Source organism: Salvelinus fontinalis, chromosome 16 (genome assembly GCF_029448725.1).
Source record: "Salvelinus fontinalis isolate EN_2023a chromosome 16, ASM2944872v1, whole genome shotgun sequence".
In the NCBI taxonomy this organism is placed as follows: Eukaryota; Metazoa; Chordata; class Actinopteri; order Salmoniformes; family Salmonidae; genus Salvelinus; species Salvelinus fontinalis.
Genome location: NC_074680.1, coordinates 28,631,141 through 28,653,010, shown reverse-complemented (window position 1 = coordinate 28,653,010; position 21,870 = coordinate 28,631,141). Strand labels below are relative to the sequence as shown.

The 21,870-nt window shown below is 45.3% G+C and overlaps 1 protein-coding gene across 9 annotated transcripts in view; it reads left to right on the top strand.

The window, feature by feature from the left end:
* LOC129812944 (protein unc-79 homolog) overlaps positions 1-21,862 on the top strand; it is a 65,249-nt gene extending 43,387 nt beyond the window's left edge. For 7 of the 9 annotated variants that reach the window (XM_055864948.1, XM_055864950.1, XM_055864949.1 and 4 more), the window contains 23 exons: positions 87-269; positions 475-637; positions 3,532-3,681; positions 3,828-5,198; positions 5,937-6,038; positions 9,802-9,918; positions 10,038-10,140; positions 10,258-10,398; positions 10,529-10,567; positions 10,746-10,858; positions 10,956-11,041; positions 11,804-11,977; positions 12,079-12,147; positions 12,765-12,875; positions 15,817-15,921; positions 16,031-16,108; positions 16,231-16,320; positions 16,556-16,731; positions 16,969-17,152; positions 17,309-17,512; positions 18,004-18,081; positions 18,193-18,234; positions 18,341-21,862. In XM_055864948.1, the coding sequence (XP_055720923.1) occupies positions 87-269; positions 475-637; positions 3,532-3,681; positions 3,828-5,198; positions 5,937-6,038; positions 9,802-9,918; positions 10,038-10,140; positions 10,258-10,398; positions 10,529-10,567; positions 10,746-10,858; positions 10,956-11,041; positions 11,804-11,977; positions 12,079-12,147; positions 12,765-12,875; positions 15,817-15,921; positions 16,031-16,108; positions 16,231-16,320; positions 16,556-16,731; positions 16,969-17,152; positions 17,309-17,512; positions 18,004-18,081; positions 18,193-18,234; positions 18,341-18,529 (4,068 nt within the window). In that variant the 3' untranslated portion in view covers positions 18,530-21,862. The remainder of the gene's footprint in view (positions 1-86; positions 270-474; positions 638-3,531; positions 3,682-3,827; positions 5,199-5,936; positions 6,039-9,801; positions 9,919-10,037; positions 10,141-10,257; positions 10,399-10,528; positions 10,568-10,745; positions 10,859-10,955; positions 11,042-11,803; positions 11,978-12,078; positions 12,148-12,764; positions 12,876-15,816; positions 15,922-16,030; positions 16,109-16,230; positions 16,321-16,555; positions 16,732-16,968; positions 17,153-17,308; positions 17,513-18,003; positions 18,082-18,192; positions 18,235-18,340) is intronic. The other 2 variants (XM_055864953.1, XM_055864946.1) reach the window with 1 other exon arrangement.
* The last annotated feature ends 8 nt before the right edge of the window (positions 21,863-21,870 follow it).

The following is a 21,870-nucleotide window of genomic DNA, read 5'->3' as shown; positions in this document are numbered from 1 at the left end:
ATTGTGTTGCTGCTGCTGAATGTTGTGAATTATGACAATCTGTCAAGCATCAAGAAGAACCTGGTGTGGTGTGATATCTCCTGCAGGTGATGGACTACAACATTGGGCTGGGGAAGCAGCTGCTCCCCCTGGTGGTCCAGGTGTTGAAGTACTGCACCTGCCCCCAGCTCAGACACTACTTCCAGCAGCCGCCGCGTTGCTCTCTCTGGGCCCTGCAGCCACACATCAGACAGATGTGGCTCAAAGCTCTGCTGGTCATCCTCTACAAGGTACACACCACCCACAGTTGGAATATAATGAAATCTTATTCACTATGTGAATGTGTTTACATTGTAAACTTTATAGATGCAGTGTGTCTATAATTGATTACCTGTAATTGTGAAAATGTAATATTGAGGACAGCTAATTTATATATATTAAGTTGCTTTGTACTCTCTTACCCTTCACTTCTATCGATCCTGTGTGTGGTCTTAGTACCCCTACAGGGACATGGATGTAAGTAAAGGAGTTCTGCACCTGATCCACATCACCATCAACACCCTGAATGCCCAGTACCACAGCTGTAGACCCCATGCCACTGCTGGACCCCTCTATAGTGACAACTCCAACATCAGCCGCTACAACGAGAAAGAGAAAGGTGGGGACAACAGAGGTTATCACATGCCTGGATTGTAAATATAGGCTTTTATTTGAAATTAATCAGGAATAACAATGAAGAGTTTTGGACATGCATTACATTTACGTGACATTTTAGTCATTTAGCAGACGCTCTTATCCAGAGCTACTTACAGTTAGTGCATTCATCTTAAGATAGCTGGGTGATACAACCACATATCTCAGTCATAGTAAGTACATTTTCCTCAATAAAGTGAGGAGGGGATGCGAGGGTGGTGCTGTGGGATTATTTAAGATAGTATTTGAAGAGGTAGGGTGCCACGACAAAGAGCTTGGACTGGGCTGAGTGGAAGCTGCCCCCCTGTAGGGGTGGGAGGGCCAAGAGACCAGAGTTAGCAGAATGGAGTGCTCGGATTGGGATGTAGGGTTTCAGCATTTAACCTTTATTTAACTAGGCAAGTCAGTTAAGAACAAATTCTTATTTACAATGACGGCCTACCCCAGCCAAACCCGGACGACGCTGGGCCAATTGTAAGCCACCCTATGGGACTCCCAATCATGGCCGGTTTTGATACAGCCTGGAATCAAACCAGGGTCTGTAGTGACGCCTCTAACACTGAGATGCAGTGCCTGAGATGCAGTCCACTCGGGAGCTCTGAAGGTAGTGAGGGACTGTTCCTCTTGCGGCTTCGTAGGCAATACCATGGTCTTGTAGTGGATGCAAGCTTTGACTGGAAGCCAGTGGAGTGTGCCAGGAGGAGCGGGATGAAATGGGAGAACTTGGGAAGGTTGAAAACCGCTGCTGCGTTCTGCAAAAGTTGCAGGGGTTTGATGGCACAAACGGGGAGCCCAGCCAACAGCGAGTTGCAATAGTCCAGACGGGAGATGACAAGTGCCTGGATTAGGACCTGCGCCTCTTCCTGTGTGAGGTAGGGTCGTATTCTTCGGACGTTGTAGAGCATGAAGGAGGATATGACAGCGCAGAGTGACTTGGTGTATAGAGACAAGAGGAGATGACCTAGAACCGAGACCTGCGGGGCCTCAGTAGTGAGACTATGTGGTGCAGACACAGATCCTCTCCACGTCACCTGGTAGGATCGGCCTGCCAGGTAGGATGCAATCTAAGAGTGTGCAGAGCCTGAGACGCCCAGCCCTGAGAGGGTGGAGAGGAGGATCTGATGGTTCACGGTATCAAAGGCAGCGGATAGATCTAGGAGGATGAGAACAGAGGAGAAAGAGTCAGCTTTGGCAGTGCAGAGAGCCTCCATGACACAGAGAAGAGCAGTCTCAGTTGAGTGACCCGTCTTGAAGCCTGACAGGTTAGGGTCAAGAAGATCGTTCTGGGAGAGATAGCGAAAGAGTTGGTCAGAGACAGCACACTCAATTGTTTTGGAAAGAAAAGAAAGAAGGGATACCGGTCTGTAGTTTTTGACGTCAGGGGAGTCGAGTGTAGGTTTCTTGAGGAGGGGAGGGACTCGGGCCGTTTTGAAGTCAGAGGGGACGCAGCCAGTGGTCAGCGATGAGTTGATGAGGGAAGTGAGGAATGGGAAAAGGTCTCCAGAGATGGCCTGGAGAAGGGAGGATGGGATGGAGTCGAGCGAGCAGGTTGTCAGGTGGCCGGACTTCATTAGTCGCAGGATTTCATCTAGAGAGAGATGGGAGAAAGAGATTAAGGCGTAGGGTACTTCTGTGCAAGTGGGACCAGAGGACTCAATAGGCTGAGTGTATGAGGAGTGGTTGACAAAGTGGTTGACAAAGTTGTCTGCAGAGAGGGAGGAGGAGGCGGTGGAGGATTAAGGAGGGGGGAGAAGGTGGAAAAGAGTTTCCAAGGTTAGAGGCAGAAGCTCAGAATTTAGAGTGATAGAAAGTAGCTTTAGCAGCAGATACAGAGGAAGAAAAGGTAGAGAGGAGGGAGTGAAAGGATGATAGATCCTCCGGAAGTTTAGTTTTCCAAAATTGTCGCTCAGCTGTACGCAGAGTAGGGTCCAAAAGGCAGAATCAGGAGACAGGAGTGAGAAGGATTTAGCAGAAGGGAGAGATGATAGGACAGAAGAGGAGAGAGTATTGGGAGAGAGAGAGCTAAGATTGCGATGGTGCATGACCATCTGGGTAGGGGCTGAGTGGTTAGGGTTGGAGGAAAGGGAGACAGAAAAGAAAACAAAGTAGTGATCAGAGACCTGGAAGGGGGTTGCAGTGAGATTAGTAGGCCAACAGCCTCTAGTAAAGATGAGGTCAAGCATATTGTCTGTCTTGTGAGTGGGAGGGCACTGGGAAAGGGTGAGGTCAAAAGAGGCAAGGAGGGGAAAGAGGGTTGGAAAGAAATTAATCGAAGGCAGATGTCAGGAGGTTGAAGTTGTCAAGTACGAAGAGCAGTGAGCTATCATCAGGAAATGAGCTTATCAAGGTTTCAAGCTCATTGAGGAACTCTCTAAGGACACCTGGTAGGCGGTAGATGACAACAATGTTAAGCTTGAGTGGACTTCAAATGAGGAGATGGACAGGTGAGAGAGGGAGAAAAGAGAAAATCTCCACTTAGGAGATTCCTACCACGATGACCAGATGCTCTTGGACTATGAGAGAAATTAAGAGAGAGCAGCTGGAGTAGCAGTGTACTCTTGGGTGATCCAAGTCTCCGTCAAAGCCCAAAAATACAGATGTAGGATCTTAATTTGACCTATATTGTTGCAGCAAAATAATCCTTCAGCAACAGGTGGTTAGGTTATTAGCTGGTCAAAAAAGTAGGCTGCATGAAAAGGAAATACTGTTAATATAACTGTGTGTTAATGTGGGTTTTCAGTGAATTTATGTAAATCACAAAGCTCATCCGCATTTCCTGCAGTGCAAGAAAATAGTTAGCAACAAAAGACTGATCAAATTAAGATCCTACATATGTAATGTGTATGATGTTTTTTTCAGAGGAGGACAGTGTGTTTGATGAGTCTGACGTTCATGACACACCAACTGGAGCAGGCAACAAGGAGTCTCAGACCTTCTTCGCCCGTCTGAAAAGGATCGGTGGCAGCAAGTCTGTCAAGTACCAGCCGGTAGAGCTGAATGCCCAGAAAAGTATGAAAATAGTCTCAAAGGATGACCTATTTTATCCAGCAATTAAATTAATTGAACTTAAATGCTTCGCTGACATGAATTGAGCATTCACAGATTTTCCCAATCAGATATGATCTATCTTTTGATCCTCTCTCTGTCTGCGTCAGGTGAAATTGAGCTGTCTGAGTACCGTGAGGCCAGTGCGCTACAGGACAGCATCCTGCACTGTGTGAGGGAGGAGAGCACCAGGAAGAAGCGTCTGCAGGCCATGCACAAGCAGAAGTCCCTGGACATTTCCAACACCGACTCCATCCTCTACAACCTGGACGAGCACCGACGCAAGTCCTGCATAGACCGCTGTGACCTGCAGCATGGTACCCCCGGGCTCCCCTCCTCCACCACCTCCCACCCGAGGCGGACAGGGGGCCATGGGAAGGGCTCGTCAGACGGCTCCTCAGGCCGAGCGGAGGGCAGTGACCACCAGGACCGTTCAGGAACCCGGGGGGGCCACTCAGACTGCTCGAGGCCTGTCATCCCAGAGGTGCGTCTCAGCTGCATGGAGACGTTTGAGGACAAGGCCGACTTGGACTCCCCTCTTACAGGCGGCTCTTCTGCAGAGAAGGAGGACCAGGACCTCATTGACCTCTCCTCCGACTGCACTTCAATCCCAGAGAAGCACTCCATCCTCTCCATGTCCGACAGTGACTCCCTGGTGTTTGAGCCCCTACCACCACTGAGGATCGTGGAGAGTGACGAGGAGTTTGACCTGAACATGGTGATGGGCCCCAGGCTGAATGGGAGTGCCAGGCCCCCTGCTTCCCCTGCCAGGCCTGCTGCTTCCCCTGCCAGGCCCCCTGCCTCCCCTGCCAGGTATGCTGCCTCCCCTGCCAAGCCCGCTGCCTCCCCTGCCAGGCCCACTGCCTCCCCTGCCAGCAGCAGCACCGCGTGCCTGTCCCCCATGGTGCAGGTGAGCGTGGAGGACTGTTCTAAGGAGAAGAGGACCACAGACTCCCCATCAAAAGAAAGCCCCCAACAGCCTCTACAGAGGAGACCACACTATGCAACCCCCACCACCTCCCTGGAGCTGCCTGACCGGTCGGAGCACCCTGGCCTGGAGAGCCCCATGACTCTCAGCTTACAACAGAAGAGGGACCTGCTGAGGAAGACCCCTGCTGTCCCTGACACCTCCCTGGATGACTTTGTGCATCCTGAGGACTTAAAGGCAGGGGTGGGTCTGGGGACCAGTCCCTCTGGCAGGATGATCTTCCTGGACATCCCTGAGGACACAGTTGAACCCCTCACCTCTCTGGAGGGGAACAACAACGACGAAGAGGAATATTATGAAGAAGATGACGAGGACCTTGATGACAGTGACTTTAAACCTGATGATGATGAGAACGACGAGGCAGAGTTTAAGATCCAGATAGTTCCCCGGCAACGCAAACAGAGGAAGATAGCTGTGAGTGCCATCCAGAGAGAGTACCTGGACATCTCCTTCAACACCCTGGACAAGCTGGGTGAGCAGCCCACTGACACAGGTAAGAGAGATCAGGGTCAGGGAAGACAGGAGCCTGAGTTCAGAGAGAGGGGTCCCTCTGTATGGACTTACAGCTGCTGTATCCTTTTTCTGTGCCCCTGAGATAAGTATGCTGACTTCATGCACAATGTGCCTTTGGATGTATGTGTGTTTCAGTGATGACATCTCTAAGGTTTGAGGGGGCTTATGAGATATGGTTGATAAAATAAGTTTTCTACTGAAGCGTCTGCTTAGAAGTGCAGAACCACATGAACAAAATATAAATTGTCTAGTCGCATATCCATGCTACCTCCAATCTTTAGTCAACTGGTCACCATTGCTGTTTCCTGTCCTGTGGCTTTGTCTCTCCCTTTTCCCATTCCAACCCATGGTAAACTTCTGAAAAGCCTACTGTAAAAGAAAGTCTGAGAAACCGAATAAATATCAGTACAGCGCCTTCAAATTACTGCAACACACTTTCCATAAATAGTTGTCCATATAAGAACTAGTAATAGCCTAAATGAGAAATTTCTTTTTTTACTAAATAGTACATCAATAAACCACATCTTCATTTTAGATTGCTCTTGCACTAGGACTCAATGTATACTTGCAGTTAATTACTTGTAGCTCAACTACATTTGTATTGGGTGTCTGCAGCATCCCATGTGCTAACCAGTTGTCTACATGTGAGGTAAGGAGGAGGCTGAGATGCTGAAGCAGCCACTATTCCGCACCATCACTCACCCACATTGCCTTGCAGATCACAAAGTTCTGTCTACCCTGGAAAAGCCACGGGAATCCGCCTCAGCCCCCACCCTTGAAGCTGCTATCCCAGAAACAAGCAACCGCTCTTCAGTATCAAGTAGGATCCAAATACTTCCACATTGTCATGTGTTTTAAATCACCCCCCAAAACAGGTGTGGTCATTACACCAAGAACTTTACACTGTTCAGACATTTGGCCTTGACTTTTAAAGGTGTAAAATACTCTTTTTTGAGTAGTGTTTTTCTCAGCCTTTTGTATAAGACACCAGTGCAGTTTTTTCATGGTTATTTTATTTTTCTTATCAATAGATCAGGATTCTACCAATCCGACTATATATAAATTAATGAAGATACGCAACTAAGCCATTAAATCATTTCATTTTTATATTTACCTCTGTGAGTGTCTTCTACTCCCCATTTTCCTGGCAGTTGCTTTAAAGGGCAATTCCACCACTTTTCAACCTCATATTCATCATCTCCAGCACCAAACCAGTGTCTACATTATGTGACCGACCGGTTCGATTTGGTCTTATGTTGCAAAATTTGAAATGGTGTTTTTTACATTAGATAAAAGTAGAGACTCAGAGCTAGAAAATGGTATACCATATACTGCAGTTGAGGAACAATGGGAAAGTAATTCTGCTCTGAAAGTTGATAAACTTGGTACCACACTTTTGAGAAAATGGCCCTTGAATGTTTTGGTACCTTCTTTGTCTACACCCATTCAGCATCGTTCACACCCTTTTAAGCTTTAGCCCCACCCATCTCTTTAATGATTCACATGTGAGGCTATTAAACAACCAAAGATTTCAAGACTAAAGGCTGGTTTATACTACGGGTGTGTTAAAAATTGGCAGTCCGTAAATTCAGAGTGTTTCGCTCTCGGAGCATTCAGATTGCAGACAGGACGCTCTGGACAAAAAGTAGTCTTGATCCGAGCGTTCTGACCTAACAACAGCAGTCAAGCACCCAAGCTAACTGGCTGACTTTGGCTAGCTACTTCCAGACACCAATGAGAGAACAGCTCACTCTGACCATTTTACTCGCCCTTGCAGAGCTAGTTAGGCTGTTTTTATGTTATCCAGAGCGTTGGTGACTGCAACTGTGCTGCTGGCTACAATTTAAATTAAAACATTTGCCAACGTTTACTAACACCGGCCATATTCAACGGGTGTTGAGCGTTCATAAATGTGTCAGTTATTCTGTGCTTTGACACATTCAGACGAAAGTACTCTGAAATTGGCATAGGTTGCCAGAGCGAATTTATCAGCTGCCAGCGACAGATGTCGCAGTGACATCATAAGCATTTTATTGAAATAGGTACTTGCATAGTGGAGTCTTTTGTTTAGACATGTAGCTAGCTAACTAAACATTGAACCATAATCCCAACTCATAACGTTACTACCCTACAGTACACTTTAACTTGAAATGAAAACGACTTTCGGACAAAATTAGAAACATGTAATATCTTACCAAACGCTCTAATTCCACTGATTTCAAAACTCGGTCCTGCGTTAGAAAAGATTACCTACACATACTGAACAGCTCATATTATAGACAGAAGCTTGCTACATGGCAGACCAATCCAAACTCATCTCTCAGCATGTCCAGCCCTTCATTATCTCAGCCAATCATGGCTAGCAGGTTGCAGTTGCTGCCATTTTTTCATTTTTTTATTTGAATTTTTTCCCCCCAATTTCATGGTATCCAATTGGTAGTAGTTACATTCTTGTCTCATCGCTGCACCTCCCGTACGGACTCAGGAGAGGCAAAGGTCGAGAGCCATGCATCCTCCGAAACACAACCCAACCAAGCCATACTGTTTCTTGACACAATGCCCATCCAACCCGGAAGCCAGCCGCACCAATGTGTCAGAGGAAACACCGTACACCTGGCAACCGTGTACTGCCCCCGGCCCGCCCCAGGAGTCAATAGTGCGCGATGAGACAAGGATATCCCTGCCGGCCAAACCCTCCCCTAAACCAGACCAATTGTGCGCCGCCCCCAAGGGACTCCCGGTCGCGGCCGGCTGCGATAGAGCCTGGACTCGAACCCATAATCTCTAGTGGCACAGCTAGACCACTGCCTTAGACCACTGCGCCACTCAGGAGGCTGCTGACTTTTTCCATGACTAAACCAACTAGGCTCGTAATTTAACAATTTCATTTGTATTTACAGATGGCATACAAGTTTGTTATTAAGGCACATGACAGGTCACTCATTACCTGTATTAACTGCACCTGTTTGAAATCATTCCCTGTATAAAAGACACCTGTCCACATACTCAATCAAACAGACTCCAACCTCTCCACAATGGCCAAGACCAGAGAGCTGTGTAAGGACATCAGGGATAAAATTGTAGACCCGCACAAGGCTGGGATGGGCTACAGGACAATAGGCAAGCAGCTTGGTGAGAAGGCAACAACTGTTGGCGCAATTATTAGAAAATGGAAGAAGTTCAAGATGACGGTCAATCACCCTCGGTCTGGGGCTCCATACAAGATCTCACCTCGTGGGGCATCAATGATCATGAGGAAGGTGAGGGATCAGCCCAGAACTACATGGCAGGACTTGGTCAATGACCTGAAGAGAGCTGGGACCAGTCTCAAAGAAAACCATTAGTAACACACTATGCCGTCATGGATTAAAATCCTGCAGCGCACGCAAGGTCCCCCTGCTCAAGGCAGCGCATGTCCAGGCCCATCTGAAGTTTGCCAATGACCATCTGGATGATCCAGAGGAGGAATGGGAGAAGGTCATGTGGTCTGATAAGACAAAAATATAGCTTTTTGGTCTAAACTCCACTCGCCGTGTTTGGAGGAAGAAGAAGGATGAGTACAACCCAGAGAACACCATCCCAACCGTGAAGCATGGAGGTGGAAACATCATTCTTTGGGGATGCTTTTCTGCAAAGGGGACAGGACGACTGCACCGTATTGAGGGGAGGATGGATGGGGCCATGTATCGCGAGATCTTGGCCAACAACCTCCTTCCCTCAGTAAGAGCATTGAAGACGGGTCGTGGCTGGGTCTTCCAGCATGACAACGACCCGAAACACACAGCCAGGGCAACTAAGGAGTGGCTCCGTAAGAAGCATCTCAAGGTCCTGGAGTGGCCTAGCCAGTCTCCAGACCTGAACCCAATAGAAAATCTTTGGAGGGAGCTGAAAGTCCGTATTGCCCAGCGACAGCCCTGAAACCTGAAGGATCTGGAGAAGGTCTGTATGGAGGAGTGGGCCAAAATCCCTGCTGCAGTGTGTGCAAACCTGGTCAAGAACTACAGGAAACGTATGATCTCTGTAATTGCAAACAAAGGTTTCTGTACCAAATATTAAGTTCTGCTTTTCTGATGTATCAAATAATTATGTCATGCAATAAAAGGAAAATTAATTACTTAAAAATCATTCAATGTGATTTTCTGGATTTTTGTTTTAGATTCCGTCTCTCACAGTTGAAGTGTACCTATGATAAAAATTACAGACCTCTACATGCTTTGTAAGTAGGAAAATCTGCAAAATCTGCAGTGTATCAAATACTTCTTCTCCCCACTGTATTTCTATGATCAGTGGTTAAAAATATAAGAAGAAAGATCCTAAAAAATTATTCTCTGTGACATCACAGGGTAGGATTAAAAGTAAAAAACAGGGATTTTCAAAACCTGCAACGAGTTTCTAGCCCAAGGTAGAAATGCAGCGTTGTCACATATGTTGGTACTGGCATTATGCTGGAGATAATGAAAATGAGGTTGAAAAGTGATGGAGTTGCCCTTTAAGTAAACCAGCCATTGAAATTAAAATAGTGGCTATAGAGGGAAAGTACCAGGCAGCTCAGTCCTTTGGGTGTGTGTTTGTCGCACCCCCAGCTCAGTACCGTCAGGCAAAGCGAGGCTCGTTGGGAGCTCTAACCATGAGCCAGCTGATGAAGAGACAGCTGGAGCACCAGTCCAGTGCCCCTCACAACATCAGCACCTGGGAGACAGGTTAGTCACTGCTAACTATCTCTGGTCCACCTCTCCACAGGGAAAAACATCAAAACAGATTTTTAATGACTGTGCTTGATTGGGTTTGACTGGGCTGATTTTAGTGTTTCACTCTACAGGCCCCACCAAGACCAGCCTCCTATCTGCCCCCAGTACAGTCAGCATGTTTGTGCCTGCCCCTGAGGAGTTCATTGATGACCAGCCCACCACCATGACTGACAGGTGAGAGAACCTACCGCCAACCACCAACACTGACTGGTGTGTCATTCAGGATCGCAGACACTGTATACATGAATGGTTATTCAGTGTTATTAATGATAATACTGTGTGGTCACTCAGGTGTCGTGACTGTGGTGCGGTGCTAGAGGAGTATGATGAGGAGACCCTGGGCCTGGCAGTGGTGGTGCTCTCCATGTTCATCCACCTCAGCCCTGACCAAGCTGCTCCCCTGCTTCTGGACATCATGCAGTCTGTGGGCAGGTCTGACAACTACAGCAGCTCCTGCACCAACCCTATTATACATCCCCATACACAAACCTGATTGTTCAGTAACATTTTTGCACACTCTCTGTCATGTCTCCGATGTTAAATTCAGATTTGTGTCTTTCAGGCTGGCGTCTAGTGCTAATTTCTCTGGGCAAGCTGAGAGGTATGACACATCACAACCAGACATACTAAGTATATTATTATATTGTGTGTGCTAAACTCAGGTGTAATGTGGATGCTGATGATTTGTTCACGCTGGCTGTATTCTTGTACACAAATGAGAATATATGCCAACTTGAGGTGCAGACGTTCTATGTGTGTTGATGTCTCTGTTGGTGTAGCATGCTGATCCCTGGCAACGCAGCAGGTGTGGCTAAGCAGTTCCTCCGCTGTGTGTTCCATCAGCTGGCCCCCAATGGCATCCTGCCCCAGCTCTTCCAGAGCAACATCAAAGGTCTACTCATACACACCACAATATGTCTGCTGTTAGGAGCAGCTCTCTGAGGGATATGGTTGGATCCTTACCATCATTCTTTTCTGTGCATTTTCAGATGGAGGTTTTCTGAGAACATTGGCCTTTTCCCTGATTGATTTTAATGAACTGAGTTCTGTGGCTGCACTGAACCAGCTGCTGGAGGTGGGACGTTTTCCTGCTTAGTGTAATGCTTAAAGCTCAGCACTTGGCTGAAGGTACTATGCGGTGTGTGTTTGTATGTGGGCTTTTTATTTTTAACTTTTATTTTATTTAGTAGATATTTTCTTAACTCTATTTTCTTAAAACTGCATTGTTGGTTACGGGCTTGTAAGTCAGCATTTCAAGGTCTACACCTGTTGTATTCGGCGAATGTGACAAATAAAATTTGATTTGATTCAATCAGTAACGCAGAAGAACAGCGTTATAACGGGATTGACATTAAAAGCAATTTTTTCGCATTCATAGTAAATTCTGCAAATGTCGGCTCTATCGGAAATGAACTTTAAATTTCAATTGCGCTACAACGCACATCTTCCAGATCTTGAATCTCAAGAAGAATCTTCACTTTCATCATGTATCCAGCTGGAGGAGCTCTTGTAAAAGTTGACAAGACTAACACTGCTGTTTGGATAGCATGATACCAAAGCAGATAATGAGTACTGCTGAAGAGCATGCCTCTGCATGGTTATTCACAATATTTACTCTGCACTATTAACTTGGTTTGTTTTATTTAGCAATCTTAAACTGTTACAATGTTAAAGCAATAGCACGTATCATAGTCTATCTCAGTTCACTCCTTTGGCTCATAACAACCAATAGTCCAAACCACTTTTAGAATATATTTTTAAACAAAATTGTAACAGCTGGTAAGGGCTCTATGGCAATAAATTGTAACCCTGTTATCATTTATGCCACTGTCCTCAGGGTCTGAACAACAAGAAGAGTCTACCAGCAGGGGGCACCATGCTGCACTGCCTGGGGAACATCGCCACCTTCATGGAGGCCCTGCCCATGGACTCCCCCAGCAACTTGTGGACCACCATCTGCAATCAGTTCCAGACCTTCCTCACTAAACTACCCTCTGTGCTGCCTCTGAAGGTACTGGACCTCGCTCTGCATATAGGCTGCATTGACTGTTTTTTGACTGTGATCAATATAGAGCTATAGCCTTATGAAGAATTTGATGACGTCTCTCTCAGTGTCCCCTGGACTCCAGTTTGAGGATCATCATTTGCCTGTTGAAGATCCCCACCACAAGTGCAACACGGGTGAGTCTGTCTGTGTGTGCTTGATATACATTAGGACTACTAACCAAATGGTGAGGTCAGTCTTCATTTGAGTGTCATAAATAACTATACGCAATAACCACACATACACACACACGCACGCACGCACGCATGCACGCACGCACGCACGCACACACACACACACACACACACACACATGCGCATACCGACACAACACACACACCTATGTTCTTTATTTTATTATTATTATCTATCCTGATGCCTAGTCACTTTACCCTGCATTCATGTACATTTAGTGTCTACCTCATATTCCTCCACATTGATCTGGTATTAGTACTGCCTGTATATACCTCTATTGAGCATTTTATTTTTCGTGTTACTATTTTTCTTTTTATTATGATAATTTTTTAACTCTATATCATTGGGAAGGGCTCGTCAGCAAGAATTGCATGGTTAAGTCCACAACAAATAACCTTTTGATTTGATTTGAGATCTTGTTCATGCAGCATGACTGAACCCAGAAGTCTTACTCATTTGGAATAAGCAGAAAATATAACAAAACCACTGGTATGGTAAGATCCCCTCACCCACCCACCAGGCATTGACCCTTAACTCCCTCTCTTCCTCTTCTTCCTCAGAGCTTACTGGAGCCCTTCTCCAAACTGCTGAGCTTTGTCATCCAGTATGGAGTGTTCAGCCTCTCTTACCTGGTGGAGCTGTGTGGCCTCTGCTACAAAGCCTTCAATAAGGTAAGTTATGTATAGGTTAGCTTACATTTGATATTAGTATATTTGTTTATTATGTACAGATGTAGGATCTTAATTTGATCACATTTGTTGCTTTATTTTACCTTTTTCCATTTTAACTGAGAGCTGCACTATCTTCCTCTATGTGCCCCTCGACCTCTCCTTTGTCCTTGCTCTCGGCCTCTTACTTGGTCCATTTTACAATAAGCAACTCAGAAGTGACCTCTTTTATGCATGAATAAGGACTGATTGCTGATTGAACAATTGTGCAAAGAAGTTTTGCACACGTGCAGAAGAGGTTCACATTCATGGGAGTAATTTGTATCAGCTCTGACCAAATGTTTACATTTTGTTTGACATGATTTACTCAACTGACTTGCGCATTTTGTGGAAAGTTGTGTTTACTCTTTTGTGAAAATGTGCTTAGCATTTGCATTGTGTGTGAAAGCAATGAGAAATGACAGTTTTGCAAAAAATTAAACTGTTGTGCTCATTAGGTTATGATGGAAAGCAAGTGGACCCCAGTTTCATTAACAGTGTCTTAGCAATCGAGAAAAACTGTAAAATTATTTGTCGCAACGATTTGCTTTAATGAAAAATGTATAAATCCTTACAAAAAATGTACATTATAATCCACATATTAATTCACATTTCCTGTTGCTGCAGGATTATTTTCCTGCTGTAGCAAACTGGCTTAAATTAAGATCCTTCATCTGTAGCAATGCATTGATCTCATGTGAAAGGCCCAATTAGAAAAGCGATACAGAAATATAACTTTCCCACATTGTTAAATATAAAACCATGTCTGCAGACCTTTGTATACAGTAGTTCTTGGTTGTAATACTTATCTCCAGCCTCTCCCGCTAGACAGCAAGGTGGCTGTGTGTCACAGATGATTAAGTAGGCAATCAGCCAGTATTGATTTACATGATTAATTGGGGCTCTGGGCTGAGGATGTATGGTGTGTATCTGAGGGCAAGCCTCCCTCTGTTAGAGCTGGGGCATTGGCTGTCTCCTGCTGCAGGAATGATGGATCCTCACCCTGCTACTGCTGTCACAGCGCCATGCTTTATGTCTCCAGCTCTATTGATTTCCTCTCGCCTTTTAAATCCCCGCTATATAACATCCGTTTCTCAATATGCAAGTCAACATGACTGATAATGTCTATTTAACTGTTTCCTGTGCAGTTAGTCTTATGAGGTGAGCTTTCTCAAATACAAGTTTAAGGAGGATTTTTCACTGGGTTATTGTAGACGTATGGATGTTTGGGATGTTATGTTTATCACTTTAGCACTATACATTGAACATTTTAACAAATGTGACCCCAAATCAACTGTACTGTATATATTGGGGTTTCATGCTAATGAGAAGGCAATGATTTATTTTGTAATATACACTATATATACAAAAGTATGTGGACACCCCTTCAAATGGATTCAGCTATTTCAGCCACACCCGTTGCTGACAGGTGTATAAAATTGAGCACAAAGCCATGCAATCTCCATAGACAAACAATGGCAGTAGAATGGCCTTACTGAAGAGCTCAGTGACTTTCAACGTGGCACTGTCTCAGAGTGCCACCTTTCCAGCAAGTCAGTTCATCAAATTTCTGCCCTGTTAGAGCTTCCCCGGTCAAATGTAAGTGCTGTTATTGTGAAGTGGAAACGTCTAGGAGCAAGCACAAGCTCTCAGAACGGGACCGCCGAGTGCTGATGTGCATAAAGATGCACATAAAGATCTTGTGTCCTCGGTTGCAACACTCACTACCGAGTTCCAAACTGTCTCTGGAAGCAACGTCAACACAACAACTGTTCATCGGGAGCTTCATGAAATGGGTTTCCTGTTTCAGCATGACAATGCCCCTGTGCACAAAGCGAGGTCCATACAGAAATGGTCTAGATCAGTGTAGAATAACTTTACTGGCCTGTACAGAGCCCTGACCTTAACCCCATCTAACACCTTTGGGATTAATTGGAAAGCCAACTGCAAGCCAGATCTAATCGCCCAATTTTTTTTTTAAATGTTTATTTATCTAGGCAAGTCAGTTAAGAACAAATTCTTATTTTCAATGACAGCCTAGGAACAGTGGGTTTACTGCCTTGTTCATGGGCAGAACAACAGATTTTTACCTTGTCAGCTCGGGGATTCGATCTTGCAACCTTCCGGTTACTAGTCCATTGCTCTAACCACTAGGCTACCTGCCGTGCCTGACCTCACTAATGCTCTTGAGGCTGAATGGAAGCAAGTCCCCGCAGCAATGTTCCTACATCTAGTGGAAAGCCTTCCCAGAAAGGTGGAGGCTGTTATAGCAGCAAAGGGGAGACCAACTCCATATTAATGCCCATGATTTTGGAATGAGATGTTCAACAAGCAGGTGTCCACATACTTTTGTAGTGTAGTGTAGTGTATGAACCAATATGTACCACTACCAACGTGTATAATAAGGTAATAATAAGGTAACTACTGTATGCTATGCCATAAGTATACTAGAGAGAGAGAGAGAGAGGATGACAGTCTAGTTGGTAAACAGGCAGCAGGCAGAGCTTTGTATTGAGTGGATGATTTAACAGAGAGCAGTGGCTTCTCAGGCTGACAGGCTCATCTGAACTGAATCTCTGGGAGAGAGGAGATCTAGACTGGGTGCCATGCTAATCAGCTCCTCTGTCTCTCTGTCTTTATTCAGAACACAGACAGCCTTTATACTCCAGTACACACAGGCAACACTGTATGAGCACTGGAGAGGCAGAGAGATATAGTGCACAACCCTGTAATATTAAATAAGACAACCACTAGGCAAACCTTCGTCCCCCAGTATGCCTAAGAGTTTATCTAACATGGTTCCTCAAATTAATTACAACATTTGTACACAGTGGTTTTCTATATTCTCTCTCCACTATCCTTATTTTCTCTCTCCTGAGCTATTTTGTGTGTTTTGTTTGCCCAGGAGCGAGATAAGTTCTATATGTCTCGTATTGTGGTGCTGGAGCTTCTACAGGCTCTGAAGTTCAAGTCTCCTCTACCCGATACTAACCTGCTACTGCTTGTCCAGGTAAACAGTAGTACAATCAAATCTACTTGTGGAAAAGACTTTAACTCCAAAGTACCTAAGATGACTTTGCATATGTATTGATGTTAACTGCATCCGTGTATGTTGTCAGTTTGTTTGTTCAGATATTGGTACGAGGCTAGCAGAGTCTACTGTACTCTCAAAGCACATGATCTCATCTCTTCCAGGGGTAAGACAGTACATCATACATTACATTGGTTCTATGGGTCCCTTTATGATGACCTAATGAAACCAAATGAGATACAGATATTGTCCATTTGATTGTTGCACTATTCTCTCTGTCTTTTTCAGTGCACGACAGCAGCAATGGAATGCATGAGGCAATACATCAGTGAACTTCTAGACTTCATAGCGGATATGCACACACTGACCAAATTAAAAGTGAGTTTCCTCCTCATTCACCTATCTTACATAAGTATCACCTCCAGCCATCTTGTCATGTGGGTGGGTGCTTATATTTGTCCTATTTCACACATGTACAAGTGTGTATTATACGCAGGTGTGAATGAGATTTTTTTTTGCGTATCCCAACTCTCCCTGAGACACCTTCGGAGAGTGGTGTCACTGCCAGGCCCTAGTCATGTGACCTATCCTGTGATCATGTGACACTCTCCAGAGCCATATGAAGGCGTGTTGTCAGCCACTGCACGAGGACACGTTCGGAGGGAACCTGAAAGTGGGCCTGGCACAGGTAGCTGCCATGGAGATCAGCAAAGGCAATCACCGTGACAACAAGGCAGTGATCCGTTATCTGCCCTGGCTCTACCATCCCCCGTCCGCCATGCAGCAGGGGTGAGAGGCACAGACAGTTACAGCACAGATGTCACTTTCAGTGATCTCACTATTTATAACCATGAAGATAGAACTATATGTCATAAATGGTATAGCAGACTTGATCAGTTAGATTTCTGTAGTTTTTAGTGGAATGCTATCAGTAGAAGTGCTTCTATACGACATTACAATACATTGGGAGTCTAATAAGACTGTAATGTATGCTCAAAAAGTGTTTAACCTCTGTCCTCTCCCTAGACCTAAGGAGTTCATTGAATGTGTGTCCCACATCCGCCAGCTATCCTGGCTGCTCCTGGGCTCCCTGACCCACTATGCCCTGCACCAGGGCTCCACCTCCTGTATGCCCATCCCCCTGGACGCTGGCTCACACATCGCTGACCACCTCATCGTCATCCTCATCGGCTTCCCTGAACAATCCAAGGTCTGGACAATGTCTCAATGTCATATGCATAAATGTTGAAGTAAATGCTACGTAAACGTATGAAGATTTTATTTGTCCTCCCTCAACCGAAGTCTAGGATAAGATAAAGACCAAAGTGCCACTGACTTCTCTCTTCTTTCCATCCTCTGTCTGCAGACGTCAGTGCTGCACATGTGCTCCCTGTTCCATGCCTTCATGTTTGCCCAGCTGTGGACCATCTACTGTGAGCAGTCGGCGGCCACTCCGGCCCTGCAGAACCAGAATCAGACAGAGTTCTCCTCCAACGCCATCCTGACCGGCCTGGAGTTCTGGAGCCGCGTCACACCCAGCATCTTGCAGCTCATGGCCCACAACAAAGTGGTGAGGAAGATCCACACGCTTATCTCTCTGTCAGCTGCAAGAGGGGGTGGGCTGGAAATAGGATGTGCATGGAGATATGTGCAAAAGTTGAATATGAAATGTAAAGCCAGGCTATTGTCACCTCGGCAAACTACTACCCAGATTTTGGTAGTTGTAAATGTGGCAGAGGAGTTGGCTAAAGCACAGACAGATCCTTGTTGTGTCTGACAGGACATTGCTGTTATGTAAGGCCGGGATTCAATCCAATTGCGCTTTGTCCACAATGCACGTTTTAAAGGCAATGTTCCTGCGTTTGCGGAGACCACATTCACGGTAAACATCGGCCCAATCGGAAATAACCTTTAAAGCATTGTCCAAATACACAGTCAGATCCCGGCCTAAGAATCTGCTTTGCCATGATATATTTTGATTCATATTTGGAAGCGGGGTGATCATAAATCATGTTCTGATCCCTTGCAGTAATACAAATGTGTTATTTCTAACTTCCCAAGATGGTGGAGATGGTGTGTCTACATGTCATTAGCCTGATGGAGGCTCTACAAGAATGCAACTCAACTATCTTTGTGAAGGTAAGAGGGGCATTTACCCACAATTTCCCAAAACATTTGATTTGACACTTTATTTTGCCTCTTCATGTTGCTTTCTATTTCAACTCAAAATTCCCCTTTTCTCTCCATCAGTTAATACCTATGTGGTTGCCCATGATTCAATCTAACCTAAAGGTAAGAGTTAAATTGCAATTCAAATATGATTTGTATTATGTTTATATATGGATATAGATGCTCAAATTTTCTTCAGAACAAAAAACTCTCACCCTGTCCCATGCAGCACCTGTCTGCAGGGCTACAGCTGCGGCTGCAGGCCATCCAGAACAGAGTGAACCACCAGTGTGTGCAGGGCCAGGCGGCTGGGGCCCTGCCCTTCGCCCTGCGCAAGTGGCTGCAGTGCACACAGTTCAAGATGGCCCAGGTGGAAATCCAGTCATCCGAGGCTGCCTCACAGTTCTACCCCATGTGACCTGCCCACCTCTCACTATGGGAGATCCTCCAAGACCCAGTCCTCCTCAGGACCAGCATGCATCTGTTTGCTGCCGGCCTGACCATAAACATCAGGAAGTCGACTCCTGCATAAACTGACTCTCGCCGTCTTAAGACACTGCTTCCGACGTAATCATCTTCAGCACCTTCTAAACTTTGTATATCTATACTATTCTTTGGTGCAATGAAAGGATAGGTGAGTAGAGGTTGGGCAGGTGTGCAGATGTAGGGGGATCACAGTTCTGTAGATAGCAGGTTAGGTGTCCAACATGCTGTGTGCTGCATCAGAGGTCAGAACAGATGGAGAGAATATATAGCAGCAGATGATAGTCTGGATGAGGAATGCTGAAGCAGACTTGTTCACTTGGTGATTCTCATGGTCTATATCGTTATGTTCAGTTGCAAGCCTGATAAAAATAATAAAATCAAGACACATTTTCTAAATCTTGTCTCTGTCATTTCTACAGAGGACAGTTAAAGTGCACAAAGTGTGATATGATTGCACATCTGCACAGTAACTACTACAGTATATCTTCACTAAGGTTTATGGGAAAACGAAATGACTGCAAGAGGATCTGTTAAACCCAAAGACTGTATAGGAACCACCCATATCCTAGCTCAGAAGAAACCAATAGCAATCATACTATATATCTTATCAGTAAATCCAATTAGACTTTAGAGCACCTGTCTCACCTCTTCCTCTGCTCAGTTCCAACAGGTTGCCTCTCGCCATCAGAGCCCAGATCGATCAGACACAATGTGGGTTGCAGTAGCAACAGAAGCAGCAGCGTTGTAACTCGATCAGGATGAAACCAAACAGGGGAGGTAAACAAGACAAGCTAGTCCGTGTTGACCGCCCCCTGTAGAGCCTAGCCATCATTTCCCACAGACATGGACCAAATACACTTACCTCTGGTCTAATGTGGTTTGTCATGATAAAGCATTGTTGTGGAATCTAATCACATTATGGAAAGGGCACTTGTCAGGGAATACCACGCCACATGAGAGCTGGACTATACCGTATATTTAAATCAAAGCTTGATCTCACTCACTTTTTTTCTCTACATTGTTTCCCTTTTATTTTCAAGTTGAATTAAAAAGCTATTTAATGCCATGGTTGTCGGACACAAACGGAAAACAAGCAGGGTAGAATTAGATGAGTCCTGTAGAATGTATCATATTTCATAACTTCTCTACGCCTGCACTTTGTAAAGGGATCCTATGAGAGGCGTGTGTCAAATGAGTCACCAGCTTTAAGTGCTGTCTGACGGTGGCAACTGCAGCCCCGGTGCAAGGGGATTTCACTTGATTAAACACACACACACACACACACACACACACACACACACACACACACACACACACACACACACACACACACACACACACACACACACACACACACACACACACACACACACACACACACACACACACACACACAGGTGACTCCATCAATCTCTGTGCTTAGCTCATCAAATAGCCTCTCTGCAACAGTGTTCCTGTGTGTGTGTGTTTAATCAAGTGAAATCCCCTTGCACCGGGGCTGCATCTGCCAGTCGTTGCCACCGTCATGATCGTTTGAACTTGCAGCTCTTTTTTAAAGAACCTCTCTTATTAGCAGCTGCTTATCTAATCAATGTCCCACAGGTACCCAGCACTCTCCCTGCCTGCCGGCCTGCCTCCTCCTGGAGGACCATATGGGAGCACTGACCTGATGAGCAGGCAGTTGGAGATCTAGTGGGTAATTAATGCTGACCAAGGGCTCTCAGGCAGAGAGTGTCCCCAGAGCAAGCAGCCCTAGATTGCGAAGGTCAGCTTTGAGACACACACAGGAGCATGGACATGCATGGATTTTCCCTGATATAAAGGGTAGCCTGTTTACTGCTCAACAGCAAACAGTTCCGCCTTGAGCTAACAGCCACAAATAAGAGACACACAGAAGCACTCACTGGATGTCTAATAACAATTAAAAACTGGGTGGTTTGAGCCCTGAATGCTGATTGGCTAACAGCCGTGGTATCAGACTGTATACCACTGGTATGACAAAAAAAATATTTTTACTGCTCTAATTAAGTTGGTAACCAGTTTATAATAGCAATAGGGCACCTCAGGGTTTGTGATATATGGCCAATATACCACGGCTAAGGGCTGTATCCAGGTACTCCGTGTTTCGTCGTACTTAAGAACATCCCTTAGCCTTGGTATATTGGCCATATACCACACCCCCTCATGCCTTATTGCTTAAGTATATACTCATATATAACCAATAGTGCAAGTGTCCTCTGATTGGTCATAATCAGTCAATAGCACATAAGAAGCCTAAACTCTTGTAATGATAGAAACGATCTAAGACCACAGTAGCTATATTACTGTCAAGAATGGATCGAATTTGCTGCTAAACAAATAACAAGGTGATTATTTTCCCATTTACCCTCTTGGAATACATTGTATTTTATCTGGGCGAGCCACACAGAGCTTGTTGAGATAGAGAGGATCCCTGGCCTTCCTCTTCAGGCCTGTCAGATCTTTTTTATTACAGAGCAACTCAGAGTGCCCTGGCTGGACAATGCATGAATGTTTAAATTGCCCAGAGTGTCCCATGGCATTATCATCAAGTGGCACATCTAAAGCAGGAGAAGGCAGACTAGTGTATGGTCTCTCATTCCCATTCCTCTCTCCCTCTCTACATGGCTCAGCTTGGACCCTGCTGCCTTTCTCCCCCAACGAAGTGGTTGTGTTTCTAATGGTTTCTTTTTTTAAAGGAGGAAAATTCTCAAGAATATGGACTAATTGATTCCTTGATGACCTACCAGAGCCCATAGCTTTTCCCAATTCTATTTCTATTGACAACATTTATGAGGAGAGTACATATTCCCAGATTGTGTGATTTGGGTTTGTCAGCTGCTCTATTCACCTATGTGCCACAATGGCCAGAGTGGTAGCAGAGCAGAAGTGGCTGACCAGTCCTATGTACATAATGTAGTCTGTGTACAGAGATTGGGCCGTGCCATACCCTGACATGAAAAGAACCCCAGTGGCCCACAAGTTATCCTCTTTGCATGACCGAGCCCCAGGGAGATGGCCGTGTTTGATAATAGCTGTTCATTAAAAATGAACAGTGTGAGACAGACTGAGAACATGTCCTGTACACAGGGGGAACTCAGAAGAAGACCAGCACAGAGCTCTCTGAGACACGGAGAGGAGAGGCACCATGGGTACAGGCAAAAAAAAAACACCTTTATCATTAACACACACTGGCTTTATCAATGTTGTACTGTACGCCATTCAATTAAACCATGTTCTAATTTTGTCTCTCCT